At 41.7% G+C, this 26,520-nt stretch overlaps 1 protein-coding gene across 1 annotated transcript; it reads right to left on the reverse strand.

The window, feature by feature from the left end:
* Window positions 1-924: 924 nt before the first annotated feature.
* Window positions 925-9,550, reverse strand: Gins3 (GINS complex subunit 3). Its single transcript, XM_051201922.1, has 3 exons — window positions 9,294-9,550; window positions 7,120-7,353; window positions 925-2,265 (listed from the first exon to the last, which is right to left on the reverse strand). The coding sequence occupies exons 1-3, from the start codon at window positions 9,477-9,479 to the stop codon at window positions 2,035-2,037; spliced, it is 651 nt and encodes a 216-aa protein (XP_051057879.1). The 5' UTR covers window positions 9,480-9,550; the 3' UTR covers window positions 925-2,034.
* Window positions 9,551-26,520: the final 16,970 nt, after the last annotated feature.

Here is a 26,520-nt window from a genome sequence, read left to right on the forward strand (position 1 = left end):
GAGTGGACAGTGGCTGACTGGAAACTCAGTCTTGGCAATGATGTGATCCACCAGGTGTCCATTGGAGGCACTACACAGGTAGCCGGCTTGATGCGGGGCTAGGACTGGAGGGTGAGAGCAGAGCTAGAGCTCTGAACTTGGGAATCATCAGCAGGTACCGAGATCCACAGCCTAAGCCCAGAGCTGTCCACACTTTAGAGGTCAGGGACAGGAGAAAGAACTGAGAAGCCTTGCCTCACCCTCTTACAGCCCAATGTATGCCTGGGAAACCCTGCAGAGCAAATGAAGTCTGTCTATAACTATGGTCAGTGACCTGAAGAGGTCAGGAGAAGAGGCACACATTCACTCTCTCAATTTTAGACGCACTTTAATATTTAAGACAATTCATTCTTTTTGAGAATGAACTAAACAGTTACCTAGAAACCTGAACTGGGGAGGTAGTTTCTGGGAAGAGGAATAACCCAACAGACTTGAAAAACATTATATAACTGAAAATAGGTTAAAACAACTATATATAATACAATCCGTTCAAAATTTAAAACAAATTCTGAATATATGGGATCTGAGGAAATTTATTTTATGCTTTTAAAAAAGAAAACAGTATCAGCAGTCTCAGTACTAGCTTTAAAAACAAGCTACCTGTGAAAGCAGAGCTGCCAAAAGCTAAGCTAACATACTCTTTGCACCCTGGTTTCTGGGCCCTGAGTATGCATAAAACTGTGGTATTACTGTGGTAGAAATGAAGTGTCATTTCCTAGGGCATAGCACACTCTCAGAGAATGCTCCTGGTATTTATGCATTTTTTACAAACAGTAATACAAATGTGGAAACAGATTTGAGCATTATAGTCAAATAAAATCAAAGAACACATCCTTAGATGGCTTGCTGATTCCTGGCAGCCCAGCAGTTAAGACAACACACATACAAAGTGCAAAGCCCATCATTTATTTAAAATGAAGTCAAATGATAAAAACAATTTTGTGCTAAGACAGGCATTTAAATGAATCTCTATCACTTTAAGAATTCATTACAATATCTGTGTGATCTGGACACCCAAGTCTCTCCATAATTACAATGAAGATATTTTCCAGTAGCTATAGGATGCCAGGGGTAGCCAGTGGTGTGGAGAAACTACCTACTAGACAATCCAAATGGCCTTAGGAAATGAGGTTTTTGACAGTGACAGCCTAGGGTCTGGAGAACTCATTTCTCTGCTTGGTGCAATTTTAAACAGATTCCTAGCCTCTTTATATTAATGTAGCAGTATTTCCTGGAGAAAAAAAAAAATTGTAAAGAGTCTTTCCTGCTAACACTTGCCAGGCTGTTTTTCAGCTGGGGCTCTTCATGTGTAAGCCCCTGATGGAAAGATTACAAAGGCTGGGAAACACCCTTAAATAACTACTTTTCAACTGCTAACACCTCCTTGACAGCTTTTCTAGATGGAGAATAGAACAAGTGTGCCAGTGCTCTACATGGCCCCTCTGGGTGGACTGGAAGGATGTGATTTTAGTTCAAGAGCCCTGATTACAGGACACACAAGCTCAATGTCTTCTCCTTCTGCTATGCCATTCATGATTTTCCCTTTTCTTCTCAATTTCCTGTTTTGGAAACTGGGGTAAGTCCCAGCAGGCAGGCAGCATGGTGGGGATGCTGTCCTTTGTCCAACCATGAGGAAGGTAAGGCAAATAAGCTTAAGAGAAATTTGTGAACAGGCAGAGATGACCCACTTTGTACTTGTCCTTTGCAGCCAGAGATCAGACACCTGAAGAATCCCAGCTCCAACTTGACTATGTAAGGGTCCATGACCCTTATTTAAAATGGAATCTGGCTCCTCCTCAGCTGAATTCTTATCTATGCTGTGGAACAGCAGGTAACTAAAGTCCAGGATCCAGGACATCCACATCTGCCCCCAACCAGATAGTTCCAAGCTTGGAGATTGCTGAAGGTTAGAGGCTCTGAAGCAGTACACAGTTGGGTCACCCATGAACTTAACTAGGTTTTATCAGGGACACAAGCTGTAGTTCGTTTCCACTTTCAGTCTTCCATATTAGTGAATTTTCTCTTCTTATAATTCTGAACGAGGTTGGATGCTGTGATCTGAGAAGCCTGACCCTTTTCCCAACTCTGAAAGTCATTCAGCCCTTTCTGCCCTATTTGAAATAAGCCTCTCTCTGTCTCATCTAGCCTGGATACCAGTGCTGAAGTGTCTTCATTGTAAGAATTCTGGGAGGAGTCCATGATGCGGCGGAACCGTCCAATAAAAGTCTGAGGAAGAGTAAGAGAATCAGGGGCAATATCACATCGTATAAAGCCAGACACATTGAAAACCTTTGCTAATTTATTTTGGGGTGCAGACAGAGGGCACACATGTGATATCATGGATGTGTGTAGATGTTAGAGGATAACTTGTGGGGGACAGTCCTTCTACCAGTCTAGCACAGGCTATCAGGTTCAGCTGCAAGTGCCTTTATCCTGCTAAGCCACCTTGCTGGCCCTTCAATGTTTTTTGTTTGTTTGTTTGTAACTAGAGTATTTAAAGTACTTATTTATTGGGCAGGGTCTCACTATGTAACCTCAGCCAGCCTAGAACTCAGAGATCTACCAGTTTCTGCCTCCCAAGTGCTAGAACTAAAAGTGTACACCACCACATCTAGCATTATTGTTATTTTTTTAATTATGTAGATATGTGTATACGGATATAAATATATGCGACCTCATGTTGCTGGAGTTACAGGCAGTTGTGAGCTACCTGAAGTGGGTGCTGGGAATTAAACTCAGGTCCTCTGCAAGAGCAATGTGTGCTCTTAGCGCTAAGCCTTTTATCCAGCCCCTATAATGACTGGAACATTTAGATGGATTCAAAGAATTTGATCTCAGGACTCACCCAGGAGGCTTGAATACCTTCTATTACTTAAGAAAGGCTTTGTTTCTTTTACAGTAAAATAGGATGTTATGGAAATCCAACAAATTTTTACTAAAACCAGTGAAGCAATGTATGTAGAGCATGTAGCAAGAAGCTGGCACATAGTAAGCCTCTGGAAAGCATTAGTAACAATGACTACAGAAATTATAATGAACAGCTTTCAACCAGATGGGATTTTGGACTAGCTGAATTCAGTTTCTATTTTTCTCAGTCTAAGAGCAGGATGGAGATGTATATGATCAAAGAGCTTTATTTTACCACTGGGCTCTGAGCAAACCCACAAAAGCCCCAATCTAGTTTTCCCATCTGTCTCTCACAGCAAAACCATTTAATCTGGAAGCAGTGATGGAAACAAAAACACACAACTCATGTAAAAAACAAAAAACAAACAAAAAAAAAAAAACTTTAATTCAAGAACAAGTGCTGGGAGTTGGGCCTATGGGCACAGAATGTAATCCCAGATATTAGGAGTACAGGCCAGCCTAGAATGCTAAGCAAGTGAAAGGCCACCTGAGTAACTTAAGACACCCCATCTCAAACAAACAGCAACAAAAAGTCCAACAAGTCTTAGTGAAATAAACATGTTTTCCCTCTCTCTCTCTCTCTCTCTCTCTCTTTTTTTTTTTTTAGCTTTCCATTCTATAGTTTAATGAACTTGAATTGATCCTTCTTGTCTATAGTCTGTGCATGAATTTCTTTCACTGAATGGATAGCAATGTTTTTTTTTCTTTTTAATTTTGTGAGTGTATTACCTGCATGTGTATGTGTACCACATATGTGCAGTACCTGTGGGGACCACAAAAGGGTGTTAGATTCCCCTGGAACTAGAATTACAGAAGGCTGTGAGCCACCATATGGTGCTGCGAATGAAACAAGCAGCCAGTGCTCTTAATTGCTAAGCCTTCCCTCCAAACCCAAACTTCTGTTGTTTTGAGAGAGGACCTCACTATGTGGACCATGTTGGCCTTGAAGGCACATAGAAATCCACTGCCTCTGCTTCCCGACTGCACATCACACCCAGCCCACCAGCCCCAAGTTTATCTCTTTTGAGGCAGATTCCCACTGTGTTGCTGAAATGCCCATGAAGGTACCTATGAGGGACAGAAGAAGGAATTAGGTCCCCTGGAGTTGGAGGAGTTACAGGCCACTGAGACTCACTCAACATGGTTGCTAGGAAGCTAACTCAAGTCTCTCTGCAAGGGCAGGCTCTCTTAACATAAGCAATCTCTCCAGCCCTTGAGCTAACAGTTCTTATAAAACTAAAAGGAAGAATTAAAGTCTTTTGACTATTTAGTGCTCAAGAGACACAAAGGATCCCTTTTTTCTGATATGAAAAGAATAATTAAGAGGAGTCAAATTATATATACGTATATATCTCACAAAAGATGGTAATATTTGTATAACACTGCTTTATCTATGAAACTATATTTAGTTATAGCCTGCAGTGATCTGAATGACAATGTTTCCTATGGGCTACTGTATTCGAACACTTTGTACTCTTCCTGCTTTGTGCTTACTGTGAAGTTTTTGTTTCCCACTTCAGTCACCATGGTAGCTGTTTGCTGCTATGACAGATTGTTATCCCTCTGAACGGTAAGCCCAAAAGAAACTCTTCTGTAAGCTGCCTTGGTCATGGTGTTTTATCACAATAGAAAAGTAACTACTGCACTATTTATTAAATATTAACTGACATAGCACTACAACTTTTTTACAGTAACTGTGATTTTGAAATTACTCTGTCATACAGGTGAAAAACTGATGCTAAGACAGGCCATACAGCTTCAGTAAATAACAGAAGAAGGGAACCTAACAGATAAACAAGTATTTCCAAAAGGAGCTCCAGTCCAGACTTTCAACTGGGCCATAACAGTTAACAGTGTAATCTACCACCACCTTTGTCTCTTCAGTTTCCTGATGGTTCCAATTCTTAGGAAATAAATACAAAAAGGAATAGGCAGGTCATTTTTTTTTTAAGTCATATATTTTTAGAATGTATCAGATGAGAACAAGAAGTACTGGAGAGCTACCACACAGCAAAGTGGCTATAGATGGTTATAATAAACTGTACATTTCAAAATATTAAAAAAGAAACGATTAAGAGCTTGGGGAGGTAGGTCAGTAGGTAAATCACTTGCCTTGAAAACAGATGACCTAAGTCTGAACTCCTAAGTCAGAACCCATATAGAAGCTGAGCACAGCAATGCACATCTGTAATCTCACTGCCTCTGTGGTGAGATGGGAAGTGGAGACAGGAGACTCCTGGGAAGCTCAATGACACATTTAACTGTAGTCAGCTGTAAAACAGAGACCTTGGAAGGTGAGGACTGACACCCAAAGTTGTCTTCTGACCACTATATGTGTACGGTGCCAAGAATGCACCTGTTCTCATACATTCAACACAAGCACACACATAAATGTACCACACACCCACACACACAAAAGAATACTGAAGAGATAGATGTCTAACCTGACGTAAACATTATAGGATATATATGTATGTATGTATGTATGTATTAAAACATTACATAGGACCCTACAACTGTGTAAAACTACTTTTGTTTTGAAGTGGGAGGACAATTTTATTAAAGTCTGAGAAAAACAACAGGGAGAGCTAGCGGTAGATCCTGGCTTCTGCCTAAGGCAGCAAGATGAGGATGAGAGAAAGCCATGCCTTCTGCAATGGAAGTTGGCAAGCAGCTGTATGGTGGAAGGCAGAGAAGACTTAGAAGAGTGAGAGACCCAGGGTGCTAGAGAAAACATGCTTAGGCTCTTTGGCCAGTATCTGAAAGAAAAGATCTAGGACAGGAAGACCATCTGGGAAAGAGGTATATACACTGACTTATTAAGGAGCAATTGTTCCTCTGTTCTCCTTCACATGTCTTGGTGAACAAGCTTTCCTCTGGGTGGATTCCTGGTAAGGTGACTGACAGCAGTTGGATTAACTGTTTTTTTTTTTTTTCCTTTTAAACTGCAGTATCTTTTATACATGTAAACAATGTATCTTGATCATATCCATCCCTAAATCTCCTTCTCACTCCTCTAGGAGTGAGAACCATGTAAAACCTTTATGGTTTATTTTCATGGTGCTAGGGCTTGAACTCATGGCTTCACATATAATAGGCAGGCACTGGGACATTGGCACAGTGTAAGTGTAGTCACCCTAGAATACCAACTAAACAAAGTTTATGATCATACACTTCCCTAAGTATGATGGCTGCTACTCTTAGTTGTCAACTTGATTGGATCAGCAGTCAACTGAACTGTATGCGGCTAGACACTCCTAAGACGGATTTTCTTCATTTGAAATGGGAGGACCCACCCTAAATGTAGGTAGCACCTTCTGATGGCAACTCAGATAAAATGACATGAAGAAGGAAACTGCGTTTTGTCTGCTTGCCTTCACTCTTGCAAGTGTACCTATCCTGTTGGGGTGACATTCCTTAGCTGATAGTAGAACCAGCAGCTCTCCAAGAATCCTCCGGGCCTTTAGTACCAGACTAGGACTCCTAAGACATCCAGTCTTGTGAACTGAGCAATTACTGATTCTTAGTCTCTTTTGGGTGACACAGTCATTGTTGAACTACTAAAACAATATCACGTAAGCCAATCCAGCATATCCCTTAAATCCCCTAATAGTTAGTTGTTTTTTTTCTTTTCCAGTTAAAAGCTTTATTGATCTGAGAGCCCACAGGTACTTTTTCAAAAAAAAAAAAAAAATTTTTTTTTTGAGCCCAGAAAACACATACAAGAAACATTATATGGACTGAGCAGTTACATTTAGGGATATATATGGATATACAAATACATATATGCATGGAATAACAATTAGTGGGAAAAAAGGCATGGATTTGAAAGAGAATAGAGAGGGATGTATGGGAGGGAGTAAAATGGAAGGGAGAAATGTGACTAGATTACAATCTTAAAAAAATTTTTAATGCCTAAATACTTTATTTTTATGTACACGTGTCTATATCTGTGTACACGATGTTCATGGAGACCAGAAAAAGGTGTCAGATAACCCTGTAGCTGGAGCTACAGGTGGTTAAGAGCTGCCTGATAGGGACAGGAACTGAACTTGGGGCTAACTCTCCAGCTTTAAGTCCCCATGTACTCTCTCCTTTCTTCTCTCTCTCTCTGTAAAAATGATGTCTGGTGGCTGCTAAGATATGCACAGCTTAATATTTCACACTGCTTACCTGCAGCAGACACTGGGAGATATCTGCATTCTCTGGACTGTCAAAATGCAGAAGTTGGGAGCCAAAACCATAGAAACGGGGCCCCATTTTGTGGAGGTCCACGACATTAGCATCGGCACTGAACACAGTCCTCCATCCCTCTTGGTATATCTTGGGAATCTCCACAGAAAGGATGCGTCGCTTGTTGTCAAAGAGTCCTTTAGCCAGCCACAAGGGAAGCTCAATTTTTGTGCCCTGTATGAGACAAGAATATGTAATTGAAAAACAAAGGCACAGGCAGTGTATGTGGAAAAAAAATGGAAATTCATATTTTCTGGGAAATACCACCTCTTCTACTGGAGAAGTGACTATGAAGTGATCTGAAGAAATGAAACATAGACTTAAAGTTTTATTCACTTTTTGTTTTTGCACGCGCACACGTACGTGTGTGTGTGTGTGTGTGTGTGTGTGTGTAGGGCAGGGACACAGGGACACACACTGTCTACCTGACACACGTGGTATGTATGGAGACCAGAGGCTGCTGTCATATGACTTCCTTTATCACTTATCCATCTTAATTTTGAGACAGCTCACTTCCTGACCTGACACGACCTATTTCAGTCAAACTAGCTGCTCCGTGGGCTCTGGTATGCACCAGTCAACCTCCTGCCATTGCTGGACTTAAGAGACACAGTCATGCCATGTTGTGGATCTAGACTCAGGTCCTCATGCTAATATAGCAAGAACTTTACTCACCCAGCCACATCTCCAGCCCTCATTTACATATTCTTAACTGGTATGTTAAACGGTATGTTTATGGGGTACTAGATGCTTCTGCAATACTTGTTCATATTGTATAATGTTTAAATCAAGTTAACCACCCCCTTCAAACATTTGTTTTTTCTTGATTTTTTTGAGACAGGGTTTCTCTGTGTATCTTTGTAAACTATGCTGGCCTCAAACTCAGAGATCCCCTGCCTCTGCCTCCCAAGTGCTGGCTTGTGCCACCAATGCCAAGGCTAAATCAAATGTCATTTCTTTAGATTGAAAACATTAAAAATCCTTCCTCCAGTTTTTCAAAATGGCAAGTGCCTCAATGCAATCTACAGTCACTTTAGTACTCAGCAGCACATTGGAACTCCTTAATTCTAACTCTAAAGTAACGCCTGCTAGGTGCATTCCAGCCAACGCCCCCACCCCCCTCCCCCCCACCCCCCGCTGTCCCAGCCTCTGACATCACTGTGCTACTCTCAATTTATATGTGACCTGCTCAGGCTGAGGTTTCACGTTATGATGCAATGAAAGCAGAAAATAGATTCTAACAACAACAACAACAAAAACATGACAGAGAACAAAAACAGAAGTGGAAGTTTTCTTTAAAAAAATGAATACAGTTTTTACTTTCTTTGAATATTCTCCATCTATGGTATATAAGTACCAATCTGGATGATGGCAGAAGAGAACAAAATGGAATCAATCGGAAGTCAGGTGGTAGTCCGGCCCCAACCCACATCATTGGCTACAGAGATATCAGAATGGGTCAATAGCTACGATTTCAAAGCCTTAAAAGAATTGGAAAACAACATGACAAGATGAGATCAGGGGCCAGAAATGACAAGAAACCCCCTATCTGAAGTCATAGGGCCCTAGGTTAGAATCCCAGTTTACCACTTACTGGAGGACCCTGGCCTTGTTATCCTGCCTTTATTGGGAGGGCAAATGGGCTAATACACGGAGCTGCCACATTCCCTCAGAACCATGAAAACTCTAAGCCACCATGGACTTCTGTGGGACCCTGGCCAAGCCACTCAATCTTTGTTAAGTTGCCTACGTGAGAGTTAGGTGCAATTTAGCACACAGTTAAGTTACACCCACCTTCATCCCACTGTCCCCAGCTTCCGCCCACCCTGGATAACCCGCCCTTGGAAACAAACAGGCTGCTGACACTGTCATCACTGTGCAGAATGCACAAAGCAACGTGCAGTTCCCAGACTTACAAACTCAAATAAGTTTTACGGGAAACATGAACCAAGACCCGGAGATGCTCGGCTAGGGCCAATCCTTCAGCGTTCGTACAGACAGTAATTTTGGAAAGTTTGAATATAAATTCAATGGTGGCGGGAGACCAGGGAAGTGCTATGCAGCTTCCCGGGGTCCCCGCGCCCCTCCACCCCCCGCCCCCGGGCTCGCCTCACCTGAGGGAGCGCGTAGTCCGACTCTGCGCCCGCTCCTCGCTCCAGGAAGAAGGCGCCCAGGCGCGGCATGGGCGTCTCCACGCGCACCGGCAGCTTCTCCTGCGACATTAGGATGTCGTCCAAAGACAGGAAGTTCTCCTCAGGTCCCAGAGCGCCCGACTCCACCGGGAAATAGGCCTCCGACATGGCTACTCGCAGCAGCGTCAGGGGACGAGGAGGCAGAGCCCGCAGCCTCACCGCCCAAACCTCCTTCCAACTCGCTTTCCCGCGCCTGACCCGCCAGACCCGAGCAGTCGATCCCTGAGGGCCTGAGGCTGCTCAGGCAGAAGCAATCGACGAAGTCACAGTTTGGACTAGAATCACCGCCCTGGGTGAGTCGGCTGGAAGCTCTCCCTCAGCCTGTATGCATACATAGCCTTGGCTGGGAAAGGTAGTTAGAAGCTTGGACTTCGTTGAAGGGACAGCATGCCTTTCTTTGTACTGTTTTCATGTGGCCCTCTAAATAAATGTGTAAAATTCAAAAACCATTGTGTATACTATCCACTCCAATCCTCATTGAATATGCTTTTATTACAGCCTTTTCACTGGTAAGTTAATTTTTGTTTCAGAAGAAACTAAAACACAAGCACTAGCCCGAATGCTTAACTGTGTGCCGAGTTATAAACTATTTGTAGTATTTTGGTGTAGCTATTTTGGGTTCAGGTGGGGTGGGAGCTTGGATTTACACATGGGTAGCAAAGTCTTAAAGTCTTTTCCAGTACCTTCCAGCTGTCTTTACTGTCACTGGCTCTTAGCTTAGGTTCCCAAAAGAGGAAATTAGACTAGTCCAGTTAGTCTTTTGACGGCCACCCTCCATGTGAGAGTTCCAGTACCAAGTGTTAATCAAGGGACCAGTGCCTGAACAAGGAAAGGTCATGGTTGCGTGGTGCCAGGGTCGGTGGCACTACTCACACATGGGTACAGGTTGAGGGGGATTATGGAGAGGTGTGCTGCAGAACCTACCTGCTGTGGAAGGGCACTCCTGGGGTAGTGGAGTTTGTGAGCAGAGTGTACACAGGAACAGAAGCACGCTGACTTTCATTCTTTGCTTTTTTTTTTTTTTTGTAGTTTTGAATGAAATAATTTGTTAATGTATTTACATAATTCACTACATTTAAGCAATAGCCTTCTAAATATGGACTAGAGCTTTACATATGCTAAGCAAGTCACTTGTTTTTTTTCTTGCCAAAAATACTTGAGTTAAATGAATATTTGAAGTATTTACACCACATTCTTTACTTTTTTTTTCTCTCCCTTTAACAACCAGTGCTAGTCACTTCAAAACAATTTATTCTAGACAGCTACTTTGAAAGGTCCAGTAATGTAAAGCATGGTGGCACATGCCTAGAATCCCAGCAATGAGGAAACTGAGGCAAGACGATATTACAGTTTAATAAGGATCAGGATAAACAAATAGGCTGAACAGATGTTTATTCAGGGAGAAATAACTTACAACCTAGACAGATGAACACCAGCAGGTTCCATCAGATGCTCTCCTGTCCCCGTCCCAGCAGCAAGACAGTGTTCCCAGGCTTCTCCTCAGACCTATCGCCACAGGTCACTTCCACCCCTGGCTCCACCCCCAATGGGCGTGGCCAGTGCCACAGAAGCAGACAAGTGAATATCTCACTACAATTCCCCTTTTAGTTTAAATAAAAGATTTAGGCTTGATAAAAACTATATACAAAACAGTGAATAACAAATGTGCTCTAAAAAAGGAAGATCAAGAACAAAACAACCTACATATCTAATCCTAGGGTGAAGGCATAACAGAGTTTACAACATAATTATCCTAAGCTGGAAAGCTTAAGTCTAATACCTAATATATCTAACTAGGAAGAGAGAATAATAGTTGTGATAGTTTAATCTTCAACCTCATCAAGACCTGAGAAGGAAAATAACAATACTAGGGTAGACAGGAAGTGCAGATGGGCAACTTCCAAAAGGTGCAGTGAGGACAGAAACAGCAGGCTACCTGGACAGTCATCCAAGGTCTCACAGCAACGTTCCTACACCCAGTTTTGGCTAAGGCCAAGAGAACTTGACAGACCACAACAAAAGCAGGGAGGTAAAAAAGCTGTCTTACCCTGACTTGGCAAGTTCAGCAGTCTTCTATGTTTGTCTCCTTTAGCACATAGGACTGCATGTCCAAATCAGTGGTCAAGGTGGGGGCAGTTCTTTGCCCAAGAGGCCATTAGCTGAAGCGAGGATGGACTCCAGAAGGAGCGACAACAGTGTCCAACATATTTCGGGAAAGTGCATGGTGCTGTCAGGAGCAACAGTGTCTCATGTCAACAGAGCACTAACATTAAAACATTTAAATGCCATGTTCTGCAGGTCTATGAAGTGATTGAAGATTAAGCATCTATGTCTGACTAATCTCATATGTAAAGGAAACATGGGTGAAGATAATCTGTAATACTCAGGAACTTAGCTAAAAAAACTGATTGAAACTTCTCTGAGTAAAGCAGGGACAAATACCTAACCAATATAACTATGTCCATGTAAATTCCTAAAGTAGAGGTAGAATAGAAATGTCTAGACTAGAGGTAGAACCATAAAAGGCAGCATGATAAAAATATCCTAAATTGTATCAATATAAAAATGTCTTGAACATAAGTAAAAGTATACATACATAGAATATGGTAAGGATAACGTGCATAAAACATCATAAATGGAAAGATTTCACACAATATGACAAAATATAATATACAATTCTTCCAGGAAGGGAATATAAACTTAATTTTACATAGGTTACCACAAATAAGAATATATAACAATGTAAACTGTATAATACTAATATCTCACTCTTACTAAATAACTCACAAGAAGATAGGGTAATCTACCTATATCCCATCTAAACCATACCTTTCCCAACCATACCCTATTCCTGTCTAAAAGATAAACCCAAGTGTAAGGAGTAAAGTTTTTCCTCCCGTTGCTGGTCTTGTCCCACTGCCACGCCAGCCCCAATTAACACACAGAGTCTCTATATTTTGGTCAGGTACTAGTTTCTTATTGGCTAACACTCTGTCTTAAGTATTAACCCATTTCTGTTAATCTACATATTTCCATGTGGTGGTCTTATCTTACCAGGGAGAGGCGGCTGGCAGTTCTGCCCTCTCCATACTCTCCATCTTGACTCCTCCTTACTTCTTCCTCCTTCCTTTTTGTCTCTTAGTCCCTCCTATCAGTCAACAGTGCTTTATTCATTAACCAGTATGAGAAACATATATACATAATGACATCTCTCATCACCCAAGTCTAAGCATCACCTTCCATACCCCGCCCTAAGTAACTAAAACCAACCCTAAGAAGATTAATATTATCCCTAAATTCCAAGAATGGGGAAAGGGAGTGACGTTATCTTAAGATTACTTCCTGCTGACATGGGATGATGATTGCTCCATGGGATCCTGTAGGAAGAAAATTTTAAGCAACCAAATTTCTCAACAGAACTGGCTGTGACATATGTAGCTAGTCACTGTGTGGCAGAAAATGCTTGACTGTAGTTCTATTTGAAACTCTGGCCAGAGTGTAATAAGAAGGTGCACCATTACAGCTAGCTCATCATGAGTTGTCTCGAACAAAATGGTCTCAAACCGGTTTTATGGTGATGTTTGTAGTCCAGATGCATCAGGTTGAGTCAAGTGGAAATGTCGAATTGGGGCCCCATCTTCTTTCCAGAGTGTTAGGAATTATTACTATTCCTTGTTGAAAACTTAAACATCAATATCAAATTAAATTTTTCAAGTTTTAAGGTATGCATATAGGGAAAGGTAACAATAAGCATTAAAATGTATATGAGAAAATTGGGATTTCAGAGAGAAAATTTCATATAAGCAAATGAGTCCCCAGATTTTGTTTTCTTACATCAATTGGCTTCTTGATATAAGGCAGAAACTATGAATTTAATCTTAACAACATGTTTGAATTTAGATAAGGAAAGCCAAATCCAACTCCAAAGCCAGCATTGGTTTACATGAATTGGGACTACAGGAATACTAAATAGTAAAGAGAAATAGAGTTATGTATAGAAATAGTTTACCAGAATTAAATATTTTTTTTTTTACCATAAATCAGATTCCTCTTCATTAAGTGATTCTTTCTGGAGAGCTGTCTTCTCTTCTGTAGGTACCTACATATTCAGTGTCTTTTGGCTGTATGAAGATAGGTGTTCTCTGTTTTCCTGTAAGGACAAGAACAGCACACTTTCCCTACCTTTGAGAGGTCTCCACACATCTCATGGGACCCAATTTGTTGGATGTCTTGTCATTTCTCTTCATTAAAATGTTTCTCATGTTCAACTCGGATCTTGATCGACTTAGATGGTATCCATAGCTTTTCTTCTCCTGTAGGTACAATTGCAAAACCTCTACCCCAACGTAAAACACATATCCTGGTTTCCATTCTGAGGTCAATACATCCTTGAAATACACCGGCTGATTTAGTTCAGATGTTTTTTCTATTGTCCAGTGTCTTTCTGAAGCTGTTTTTCCTTTTTCATTAGCATTAAGAAAATTTAATGTTAATAAAGCATTATGTAATCTGCGTTTGGGTGTCTTGGTTCCTCTTGCCTGTTTATGAAGCATTTCTTATGGAGTTAAGACCTCTGTTATCTTGATGTCTTCTCAGACCTTTAGATATGACTTCTCCTACCCAAGTTTTATTGTCATTATACTCAATGTTGGCTATATATAGGACCCATTCATCCAAGGGTGCTGATCTGATTTTTAAAGGCCAAAGCACTTGCTTGCATTGTGGATTCACATTCTCATAAGCTAATGATTCTATGAGTATTCTCCTAGAATCTGTCTGCAATCTCTAATTGTACTGCCCTAGATAATCTTTCTAGAAACACACTAAAGCGTTCTCTCAGTCCTTGCCTTATCTTGGTATAGGATTCTATCCTCTCCCCTAATTCATGAACCTTATCCCAAGCATTCAGAGCTGCTGTATTGCATAGAGACAAGATATGTTCATCATAGGCAGCTTGGGTTTCTGGATCAGCATAAAGACCCTCACCAAGAATTTTATCTTGGGGAGCTTTATAACCTTTCTTTAAGCCTTGAAGTTCAAGAGCTTTTGTTTCCTCTCTCCATAAAGCCCTCCATTCTAATTGAGAGTAGTTTTCAAGGACAGCTGATATTAATTGATTCCAATTCTTAGGGGTTACCTTGTTATTCCTTGCCCATGATTCTATTAATTGCTTCACATATGGTGAGTGCATGCCATAAGAGACTACTGCTTCCTTTATACCTCTTAAACCTTTCATATGTATTGGTTCTCACTGATATGCAACGACACCTTTTGGGTGTTTTTTCGTTGCTGGTTTTTCATTAATAGATACAGGGAAAGCTCCCCTGATCCTAAATGGTGTGGAAAATTTTAAGTCTTTTTCATGCCCTGTTACCTGTAGTTCTTCTTCTGATGTATCAGGCTGAAGGTCTTCTAAAGCTGGCCTTGCATGGGAACACACGAGCGGGGTTGGCGCGGCAGGGCTCTGTGCGAATGTAGTGTGAGGGAATGGTTAGGAGATGAGCAGTGGTCTCAGGGCCACAGTGAATATAAAGGAGTTGTGGGGAAGACACAAATGTCTCACAAGCTGCAGTGTGTCTGCCTGGTTAGGCAAGGCAACCACCTGTTCAGGGATGGTGGGGGAAGGGAATGGTGTCTGCCACCTGGGTGAAACCCAGGTCCTGTGAAAATCCTGATCCCATTTCTGACACCAGACATCCTGGTTTAATAAGGATCAAGGTAAACAAATAGGCCGAATAGATGTTTATTCAGGGAGAAATAATTTACAACCTAGACAGATGAACACCAGCAGGTTCCACCAGATGCTCTCCTCTCTGAATCCTGACAGCAAGATAGTGTTCCCAGGCTCCTCCTCAGACCTAGTTCCACAGGTCACTTCCGCCCCTGGCTCCACCCCAATGGGTGTGGTCAGTGCCACAGAAGCAGATGAAGTGAATTATCTCACTACAAGAAGATCTCAGGTTTGAAGCCAGACTGAGTTACATGGCAAGATCTTGTCTTTAAAAACAATTATGAGTAATGTGCTGTTGACATGACAGGATCAGAAGCAAACTCAGGATGACCTAGGCATGTGCTGTCACCGTTGCCGATTTCCTGCATCCTGTATCCAGATCTTATATACTGCTGCTTCCCAATTCACGTGGCCATACTCAAACCTTTTACTTTACAATGGTACACAGCTTATTCATATAACTGAATGGACCAGACCATCACCCAGCCCCCTGCTTTGGCAACCTGTCATGGCTGCTAAAAGACCCAACAAGATGTAGACTCTGACTCAGCAAACTGTGCTGAGCTTCCTGACCTTGTCTGACCTCCTAGTCAGTAGGAGGTTAGATACCCTCCATGTGGCAAGGAACCAATCAGAAGTTAGCTGGCAGGCTTTGGACTTGCATTACAGTAACAATAGTGTACAGAGCATAGCAACCACCCTGGGAGGGCCTATAGGCCATAGCAACCAGATGACCAATCAATATAGGAAAGGTCACCCAAGCCCTGAAGTGCACCAATTCTGAGACTGTTGCAGACCCCCCCGCCAGACACACCCAATAAATTCCCTGGTCCTTGGTCAGTCCAGGTCCTTCTCCCCCTGCCCTACCTGCAGAGGAACTGAGTTAATACAGTTAACTCATTAAATAATAAAAGGCTCTTTGCTTTTGCATCAGAATGGATCTCTTGCTGATCTTTGGGGTTCAGAATTTGGGCACAACAGTAACCATTCTGTTCTTATTTTTAAGTATTAGATAAATAACAAGAGATATTTGATGTTATGTTATGAAATAGGCTTTGTGTTAGAAGATTTTGCCCAACCATAGGCTAGTATGTTCTGAGGATATTTGAGGCAGACTGGGTTAAGCTATGATATTTGAAGGATAAGGGATCAAATGTATTTTCAGTTAATGTTTTCTATCTATGATGGGTTTATTGAGAAGTCACCCTACTATAGATCAAAGAAAATGAAAGGTGTATTAGAGATGGTAGGGATAAAATTGTTTTCATCAGTTCTATAAGTGAACCATTTTAACTTTAAATAGTGCTTGCCTTCCTTTCATTTATAATATCCTACCATATTTTTGAAACAATGTCATGTTAAACAGCCTAGTCTTGTACTAAACTCAAGAGTCTCCTGCCTGAGGCTTCTAAGTACTAAGGTTACAGGTATGCATCATTGTTTCTATCATATTTAAAAGAGCACAATTCTCACTAGCAGTGGTAATAAGAAAGGAGGGAAGTTTACATCCATCTCCCCTTTTTTCTCTGTGTTGTTTCCATAAACATTGTATGAATGGAATTGCTATGCTTAGCGCGTGAGCGCGCACGCGCGTACACACACACACACACACACACACACACACACACCGCTGCCATGTTTCTCTTACACAACAAATTCACATTTCCTGCATTAGCAGTCACACAGTCCATCAGTTCCTGATGCTTTGATATCTTGGCCCTTGGGAACATGGGAATGATTTGCCCCTCCAGGGTTAGCTAATTCCTAGAGATAGCAAACAAGGTACCTGTGAGCATGCCTTTAGTTGACAAATCAGCCATTCCAAGCCTATGTTCCAAGCCAGTCTATGTAACACATACACAAAGACAGTGTTTCCCCGGATACATGCCCCAGCATGGTGGTGGCCACAGAGGTCCTTGTTCTCACAGAGAAGCACTAATGTTAACCACACAGGTGTATCTTCAATGGAGGAGATAAAAATCAAATACCTGCCTGCATTTCATCCAGAAAACCGAGAGTGAGAGTGGATTTTGTTAATGCTGGTGACCTTTTTGCTCTCTGAAGGGACAGACCTCACCCACCTTTTGCTTAGAGACAGAACTCACCCAAATTCCTCAGACTGATCATCCCAGACTCTTCCCTCCTTAGACTGGTACCCATCCTTAGGGGAGATGTCACACGTACTCTATGGCCTGCTGACCTCTATGCTATCAGCAGAGACCATGCTAGATTCTAGGTCTTTTAGCTGTAGATCCCATCCTCATGGTCATGAATACTTTGTAAAGGAGTCTCTATGTAGTCACAGCTTAAGCTTTATTGTGGACCTGGAATTGGATTGATTATTATCTGGAAATCTTTTCCCCAAATTATACTGGGTTTGAATACATTGAGAATAAATCAGCTATTATTAGACTCCCAGAAATCTGATCCAGGTTGACAAAGTCAATCTGCTCTGGGTTTTCATTCTTAACTCTTCCTGCAATTCACTGCCCCGTCTGACACCTTCAGGGGCCCCGCTCAGCATGGGAGACATGCACATACATGCACACTTGGACACACATATATGCTGTACACAAACAACAAATGAATACAATTTTTAAATTAAATAAACATAATCCATAGTGATAATGTATACTTTTCGGCTGAGGTAGAGATATGGTAGCAGATATAATTTGGGGTAGAAATATGAACTCATCTAATTGAAAGCAATATAAGTCATTCACTGCTGAGGAGGATAAGCTACTTTTACATAGAAGTAATCAAGAAACTCGATGAGTTAATCACTCAAGAGTGTCACTTATGTGCAGAGACCAGAATATTGGCCCTAAAAGCAAACACCATGTTAATACCAAAGGATTGAGATAAAATCAGATGGCTTTGTTTTTTTCATTTAATGTCTGGTTTTGTTACTCCATTTAATCTCTCTTCTCCTTGAGCTAGTAAACAAGTGAATAAACTAGAACAAGTGAAATGAGTGAAAGTTTGAGTTTGTGATGCTAAAAACAGCAATCCTTTGATGGAGTGGCATATGGTTTATTGAGTATGAATTTGTCTGTGGCTTATGTCCTAAGAGCCAAGAATGCTCTTAAGCCAACTAATCAATAAACCAGAACTGCACTGAGAAGACATTCGGCCCACTTATAGTGTCCACATTATAGTCACTATATTAGCAACACACTGGATTGCAGTGTGGCATTCTGACAATTGTCTGTTGGATCCCTGGAAATAGACTAATCATTTTAGAATTGCAGAATCTTGGGGCAGCAGTGCTTGAGATTACAGTGACCGTGACAGGAGCTGAATTACTGGCTGTGGCCTAACCTCAGAGGTCACAGCCTTTACATTTACAAAACTACAAGGCAGCTTTCAAGTAGTGATATCATCCTGGTGAGTGTGTGTGAGTGTGTGTGTGTGTGTGTGTGTGTGTGTGCACAGCATGGGACTCAAGAACTCATGCATACTAGGCAAGCACTCTATCACTGAGCCATATTCTGGCTCTAAATTTGCTTTTTTGTTCCTGTGTTTTGTTTCTGCTTTTTTTTTTTTTTTTTTTTTTTTCTGAGACATGTTTCTTTTCATGTACCCAAGGTTGATGAACTCATGATTCTCCTGCCTGGCCTCCAAAGTGCTAGGATCAGACATCTCATTATTACACTCAGTTAAGTCAGCTCTTTTGAATGCCAGAGTGTTCTAAATTTCTCTCATTAAGTGGGGAAGTTGTAATGCAGACGACAAAAATCCAAACCCAAGAGTTATGGAGGACCTATGGGGTGGGAAAGAGAAATGCACTGTACTCCATCTTTAGAGTTTGGCAGGGTTTCCCTGATCCCTCCCCAGTTCTTATTCCTAGTCATTGGCCCATCCACAAAGTTGCCATTGCCTTCACAGAAGGTCTAGTTCCTGATCATTTCTCATCACTGTGACAGTGTCCAGCCTTTGACACTGCAAAAAGCCATTATTAGCTAACCTCACAGTTTGAGTCACAAAAATAGTGGTGAAACCTGATAAAGTTTTAAATAAGTCTGTGATGTTGTGTTGCGTCACATAGCAGTTGTATGTGGACTTCGGGCTACAGGTCAAACACCTTTGCAGACCTAGTCCAAGTCACCAGTAGTTCGCATTAGCGGTCTCACCTTGCTTCTGCTCATAACCTCCACTTCATTGTTTAGAGACCAAATGCCCACTCACTCTTCAGAGCTTTGCAATCATCTGTTTCACTGTCGGGATCGCTTTTCTCTTGAGTTTCCACATGATTGACCTCGTCTCAGGTTTTTCTTCAAAAGCCACTGCCTCAACTAAGCCTTTTCTATCTACAGTTCTAATTATTTTTCACTCATGCTTGATATTTACTTGCTACAATTTAAATGCGTCCTCAAAATGCATAGGTTGGAACTTAATTCCCAATGCATTAGTATTGGGAGATGAGTAGGTCACAAGGGCCCTGTCCCCATAGATGGGTTCATGAGTGAATAAAAAGGAGTGTGGGCATGGTTTCTTTCTCCTCTGCCTTCTTCCATGTGAGGTAGCAACAAGGCTCTCATCAGAACCTGGGGCCTTGAACTGGACTCTGCAGGATCCAGAGCAGTGAAAGGAAACATTTTTGTTTCTTACAAATTACCCAGTCTGTGGTATTCTGCTACAGCACTGCAAAATGGACTGAAAAAAACTGAAACTCAAACTCTTTTTGCCCTCAGCCCCAGCACTCTCGATATACTGTATATTTTCTATATTTACAGTTATACTTCTCGAAGGGTTAGCTCCATACAGGTAGGGGTGGGAAGTCTTTTTAGTCTCTCCCCATCCCAGTGGCCCTACTGCTATGTGTATTTTAGGAATTTAATATTAGTGACTCACAGCAGAGAACTCTTGGAAATGCTGAAATCAAGGGTTAAAAAATATTTGCGAAGGTACAGGCTAAGTTTCGAGTGTTTCTCTAGAGCCTCAAGCTGAAGCCGTGAGAACAGTCCACTGATTGGGCTCCACTCATTCCTGCATAGTTGAAGCTTGGATGTAGCCATGCTGACTGTTGGCTTTACAGTAATTGTGAGAATGGAGTACTTCAGCCAACAGTGACCACATGTAAAAGTGGCTCTTACCCTCTGGGGAGATATTCTGTTTCCACAGAATTGCTGTGCAACTTCTGAACTCATTAGTACCAGCTGATGTCTAACTTCCACTACTCGAGACACCTCCGTGACCACCAGGAAGCTACTTCGTAGGTATATCAGTGTCTGTAAGACAGGGTCAATGATGTAGCTCAGAGAACTGCAGTCAGGACAGAACAAAGTTTGCACAGAGCTCTGCTCCCAGGCCCAGGCTCACAAAAAGTGCTCAAAAACTGATAATTAATGTGCCTGCTCACTCCTGTATCTCCAGTGCCACAAATGACATCTGGCATACAGCAGACACTCACTGAGTGCTTGCTAAATAGCCACCGTCATTTGTGACTGTCATTGCTTAGACTTGGCTACTCTTCTTTGCTCTCCAACTCAAGTTTCTCAATGTATTTGAAGGTGAGAAGTTACTGCTCAACTTTTCCCCCCTGCAAATTATCAAGTAGAGTTTACCACCTATTATAAAAAAAATTACTGTATTAAGGTATTTTTTTTGTATCATGAAATTACAGTGCTATGTTTGAAATCTTATGTAAGGTTAATGGATTAAAATCAGTGGAGCTCATTTTTACATAATGAGAATTATGTGAATGTTCTTTTGGTTGAGCTATTTCTTAAGCCCTGCTCCCAAACGCCTTCCACAAGATCAAAATAAATTGATGGGCATGATTTGACCCTACGTGTGGGTAGTGCTGATTTTAGATTCTTCCCACAGTCTTCAGCAGTACTAATGAAATTGTAAACCCATCTTATTTATTCAGAGAGATCTTGTATGTCACCCGCTTCACTTGGCAAAGAAGCAGCTATTGCCATCACTATAATAGAGGCACTTGTTAATGCAACTTTCCTTTTTCTGTATGTGTAGTTTCACAAAAATTGCCTTTCTTACCATTCCTATAGTTCCATCTTATTGTGGTAACCTATTTTATAGTTTAATCTATGGGATGGCCAGAAGTTCTTGGGGGGGTAAGAAAATGTGGGAGACTGCCTTCACTCATCAATATGTTCAGTTGCTTGTTGCATGCCCCAAGGCTACAAACGTGGGCACAGGATGGGTGTGACAATTCTGGACTGTTAAGGAATCTGTAAGTACACAAGAGGGGAACGGCAATGAGAGTCATTTGCAAAACGATGTGGAGGCTCAGAAGGCAGTGTGAATTCTAACCTAGATGGAAAGTGTTCATCAAGGCTTTAAGGAAGAACCATTGGCACGGTGAGATGGGGCAGTAGGTAAGGCACTTGTCACCACAGCTGGTGACTGAGTTCAGCCCTGGAATCTCACCTGGTAGAAGGAGAGAGCCAACTCCTCTGACCTACCTACACATGTGTGCTGTGGTGTGTGTGTGTAGATGGACAAGATGCATGAGTGGACAGAGTCTTTTTCTGTCCTACCAGCCAGCTCTCAAATAATGACACAAGACTTCTTATTAACTATGAAAGCTCAGCCTATAACTTAAACTTGTTCCTAACTAGCTCTTACAACTTAAATTAACTCATTTATATTAATATACATTCTATGACAAGTGCTATCTCTCTTCCATCTTGTACCTCCCAATTCCTCTCCATGTCTCCTGGTTTCTTCTGTGTGCCTCGATTCCTCCTCCTCTTCCTTTCTTTCCCCAGAAATCCCACCTATAGTTCCTGCCTAGCTATTGGCCATTCAGCTTTTTATTATACCAATAATAGCAGTACATCTTCACATAGTATACAAATATTTCATAGCACACACACAATGAATAAGTAAATAATGTTTAAAGACTACTAGAGAAAGACCACTAGGAGAGGGCTTTATAGTAAAAGCAGGATTTTTGCAGCAGGCCCACAAATATGAACAAGGGTAATTCCAGAGCCAAGGATGAACCTGAAAGATTGAGATTGGGAAGGTTCAGGAGAAAACAGTCCTCATTCCAGGTCACCTCTTCCCACCACTTTATATTATCCTGACCAACAGTACCATCATGCTCATGATTGCCATGACAGCTTAAGTGTGTGTGCATGTTCATGTGTGTGCAGGGACATGTGTTTATGAAAGCCTAAGATCAATGGTGGGCCTTGCCCTTAGATGCCTTCAACCTGTGTTTTGAGACAGAATCTCTCAGTGGGACCTGTGGCTCACTGACTTATCTAGGCTGGTCTGGAAGTCCTAGGAAACCTCCTGTCTCCACATTTGCACCCTTGTTGCTGATATTATAAGCCTGCACCACTACACCCAGCTTTTCACATGGCTCTGGGCACGCTTGCTTATGGAGTACTGTACTGACTGAGTTGTTTCCTTAGCTCCCCCACGTCTTTAAATAACAGGAAAATCCAAGTCAAACTGGCTTATATAGCGTGAGGATTCCAAGCTGTTTTAGAGTTGAGCTGAGGACATTGTGGTTGGTTGAGCCACAAAGATGCGGCTGAGGATCTGTCTTTGCTTTGGTCTATACCTCCCATCTATGACTCATTTCCCTAAGGACACAGGCTAGCTGCCAATCAAGTCAGTTCTATATGCCTCCAGAACTCCCATCCCAATGTTACAATCGAGGCTACTGATGTCGGTCATTACCTACCTCTACAGCTCAGTAAGGTTTACAAAATCATCTCCAAGACTCCAGAGGACATGGGTATAGTGGTGCATGTCTGTAATCCCAGCACTTGGAGGTGGAGGCAGATGGATGACAAGTTCAAGACCAGCTTGAGCTATACAGTAGGATCCTTCCTCATATCAAGGGCTAAGGATGTAACTCAGAGACAGAGAGCTTGTCTGGCACACACAAGCCATGGGTTTCATCCCCAGCATACAGGAATGAGGGTGGGGGAGACTCCTAAGGGCTCAACCGCTATGCTCCTGAGACTCCTAAGCTGCCCATCCAGCAGCTTCACAGGGGACCCTGTGAAGAAAGGACTGTCCGGAAGCCTAAGCTTGATGTTGCCAAGGGATGAGATTTTAAAGGACTTGTGAACGAGCTGGCTTCCCATCACCATTTTCTAAATGCCAGAGATAATGGACTTCCAAAGAGAAGGTTTGTTTTGGCTTACAGTTTAGAGATTTCAGTCCATGGCAAGTCGGCCTTGTTCCTTTGAGCTGTGGTGGCAGCACACTGTGTGTGACATTAGTCCACAGCGAAACAAGCTGTTGACTTCATGGTCAAGACATAAACAAGAGGGAGAGGAGGGGCTGTGGTCTCACTATCTCCTTAAGACATCATTAAGAAAATCAATCATGTTATTTGTGTTGGATGTTCCCCACTAACCTAAGATGCCTCGGTAGGCCCTACCTCTTATAGGCTGCAGCACCTCTCACTTGTGCCACAGGCAGGGATCAAACGTTCAACACATGGGACTTTGCAGGTCATTAACCCAAAGAGCAGCAAGGAGTCCTGAAATAAGCTGTGAATTTTTTTAAAGATTTATTTGTATTTTATGTGTATGAATGTTTTGCCTGCATGTTTTGAATGTGTGTCACATGCATGCCTGGTGTCAGCAGAGGTCAGAAGAAGATACAAAACCTGGGGATGAGTGTGTGTGAGTGTGTGTGTTTGTGTTTGTGTGTGTGTGTGTGTGTGTGTGTGTGTGTGTTCATAACAATGAACCAGCTCTATCAATAGTTTTCAGACTTTGGGGGATTTCAAGATGGACTATCACATGGCATTTTAAGGAATGAATATATTGTTAATTGTGTTTGATTTTGTAGTTATGGAGAACAGTGCCTCTTTCTAGGAGAACTCCCTAGGATAATTATGAATCAAGTGTTATTATGATTGAAACTTACTTCACAGTGGTCAACAGAATGATCAAGAGTAACGGAGAAGGACTAGAGGAGAAAATATTGCAAAAGAAGTTTGTCAATTATTGGAATCTAGTTCTGGGCAGATGGAGGCTCACTACATAATCCTTTCAACATTTGGTATGTGAAAGTGTTCACAGTAAAAGCATAGAATAAAAAAAATCAGAGAAAATAAACTTATAAAAAACATCTTCCACATCATTAGTCACCAAGGATATGCAATTGAAATAAAAATTCTAGACTGGGGATGTAGTCAGGGATACAGCACTTGACTGGGTTTGAGTACCACATACTGAAAAAGAGGAAAGAGAAGGCAGTTCCACCCACAGGATAATTAGAGGATTAAAGTGGGGAGGCCAGAAAAGCTGGCACAGCTGTGAAGCAAGCAGAACTCCTCCATAGGACTGATGAGAGCATGGGGTGGTCAACCACTGTGGAAAACTGTCAACAGTGTCTCCCTGGGACTCAGCAGTTTGCCTTTTCAAAGATGCCTATGTCCTCGTCCAAAGGCATCTGAAAGCACTATTGAAAATAGCTTCAAGAGAAAGTGGGAAGTAGCCTTGAACACATTGGCACAGGAGACCACTTCCTAAATATAACACCAGTAGCACAGACACTGTGAACAAGGAATTGAGAAGCTTCTATAAAGCAAAGGACACAGTCAACAAGACAAAATGGCATCCTACAAAATGGAAAAAGATCTTCACCAACCCCACATCTGAAGAGGGCCCATCTCCAAAATACACAAAAAACTCAAGAAACTAGACATCAAAAGACCAAATAATACAATAAAAAAAAAAAAATAGGGTACAGATCTAAACAAAGAATTCTCAACAGAACAATCTCCTATGGCTGAAAGACACTTAAGGAATTTCTCACCATCCTTAGCTACCAGAGAAATACAAATCAAAACAACTCTGAGATTCCATGGTACAGAATAGCTAAGATCAAAAACACCAATGACAGTTTATGCTGGAGAGGATATGGAGTAAGGAGAATACTCCTCCATTGCTGCAGTAAAAAACAATGACCTCTTGAAATTTTCAGGCAAATGGATGGAACTAGAAAAAGTCATCCCAAGTGAGGCAATCTAGGCCCAGAAAGGCAAATATAATATGCACTCTCCAATAAGTAGATAGTGGACATAAAGCAAAGGACAACCAGCCTACAGTCCACAACCCCAGAGAAGCTAGGAAACAAAGAGGACATGGGTCTGCTTGGGAAGGGGAAAAAGACAAGATCTCCTGAATACATTGGGAACATGGGGGACGGAAGGAGGATGGAAGGGGGGAGGGAGGGAAGAGGAGTGGGGGGATATATAGCTCAATTAATACAATAATAATAATAATAATAATAATAATAATAATAATAAAGAAAATAGCTTTAAATAGACAATCACCTAAGTATCCATGAACAGGAATGTTTCTCACAAGGTAAATGAATCATATCAATGTTAACATTCAGCTTACAATGTTGCATAAAGCTCTGTAAGCTGTTATAATGTACTCGGTGATGCAGGCCTGTAATCCTAACTACTCAGAAGGCTGAGGCAGGAGGATTGCAACTTAGTGAGAGAGACCTATCTCAAAGTTTAAAAGGGATATATTTCAAGAGTAGGACAAAATCTGTGCTATTTCTTGTAATTGCATGTAAACAAAATTTTTTTAAAAATATTAATTAAAAAGTAAAGGTACAAAACAATGAAAATTGTCAATTGTATATTCTTAAATATACCTGTATTTGCACATTATACTTCTGGAAAGACATTAGCAAAAATGGAAGCCATAGTTTCCTCTAGGGAGGATGGAAAGGGGATGGGGGAAGATTACTTAATTATAACCATATATACTTTTGCAAGGTTTCAAATTTTAATTTGTGCCTTCAGTTTTTTATATATCTTTAAAACCCTAAGAGATTTAAAAATAAAGCAAACATGAAATTTGAAGATTTTAAGGGAGCATACAAACCACCAACTTATTCATGTACCAAAAAGAGAGTGCCCTTTCTAATCAGAAAAATCGGGCCTTTGGCTTGGAGAAGGGCAAGGATGCTGGGCAGGTGCCCTTCTTGTGGGTGACCTTCCAAAGGTCACCTGAGTACTGGGCATGGTGGTGTGCTTCTGTATTCCTAGACTGAGGCAGGGGGATCATGAATTAAAGGACACCTGAGCTACATAGTAAGACCCCCCAAAAGAAGAAGGGGTATCTGAGTCTCTCAGTTGATAAATGCCCTGTGCATTTTGGCCTCATCAGACCCCATGAATGGCTAAGGTGCGTCTGCCAACCTTCAGCTGCTGATGAATAGACAGTTTGACTCCACTTCAAGCTCCCCAGGTGGTGCAGCCCCAGAGAGCCTTTATCTTCTAAAATATCACAGATAACTTGAACATTTAAGTTACTCCTCAGCCTCATGGCTGTTCTTGTGTATTAACACACTGAGCTGGAGGGTGTGCAGAAGGGAAGGCAGACCCAAGCTTCCACAGGGAACCCGGGAACACCTGTTTGACTAATCCAAGCCTTGAAGCAAAGCTGCCTA

This window comes from Phodopus roborovskii, unplaced genomic scaffold, assembly GCF_943737965.1.
Source record: "Phodopus roborovskii unplaced genomic scaffold, PHOROB, whole genome shotgun sequence".
NCBI lineage: Eukaryota > Metazoa > Chordata > Mammalia > Rodentia > Cricetidae > Phodopus > Phodopus roborovskii.

Coding starts and splice junctions, on each gene's coding strand:
- Gins3 (XM_051201922.1), bottom strand. CDS start 9,479: ATGTCGGAGGCCTATTTCCCGGTGGAGTCGGGCGCTCTGGGACCTGAG. Junction 7,354..9,293: donor CGGACTACGCGCTCCCTCAG/GTGAGGCGAGCC, acceptor TGTCTCATACAG/GGCACAAAAATTGAGCTTCC. Junction 2,266..7,119: donor TCTCCCAGTGTCTGCTGCAG/GTAAGCAGTGTG, acceptor ACTCTTCCTCAG/ACTTTTATTGGACGGTTCCG.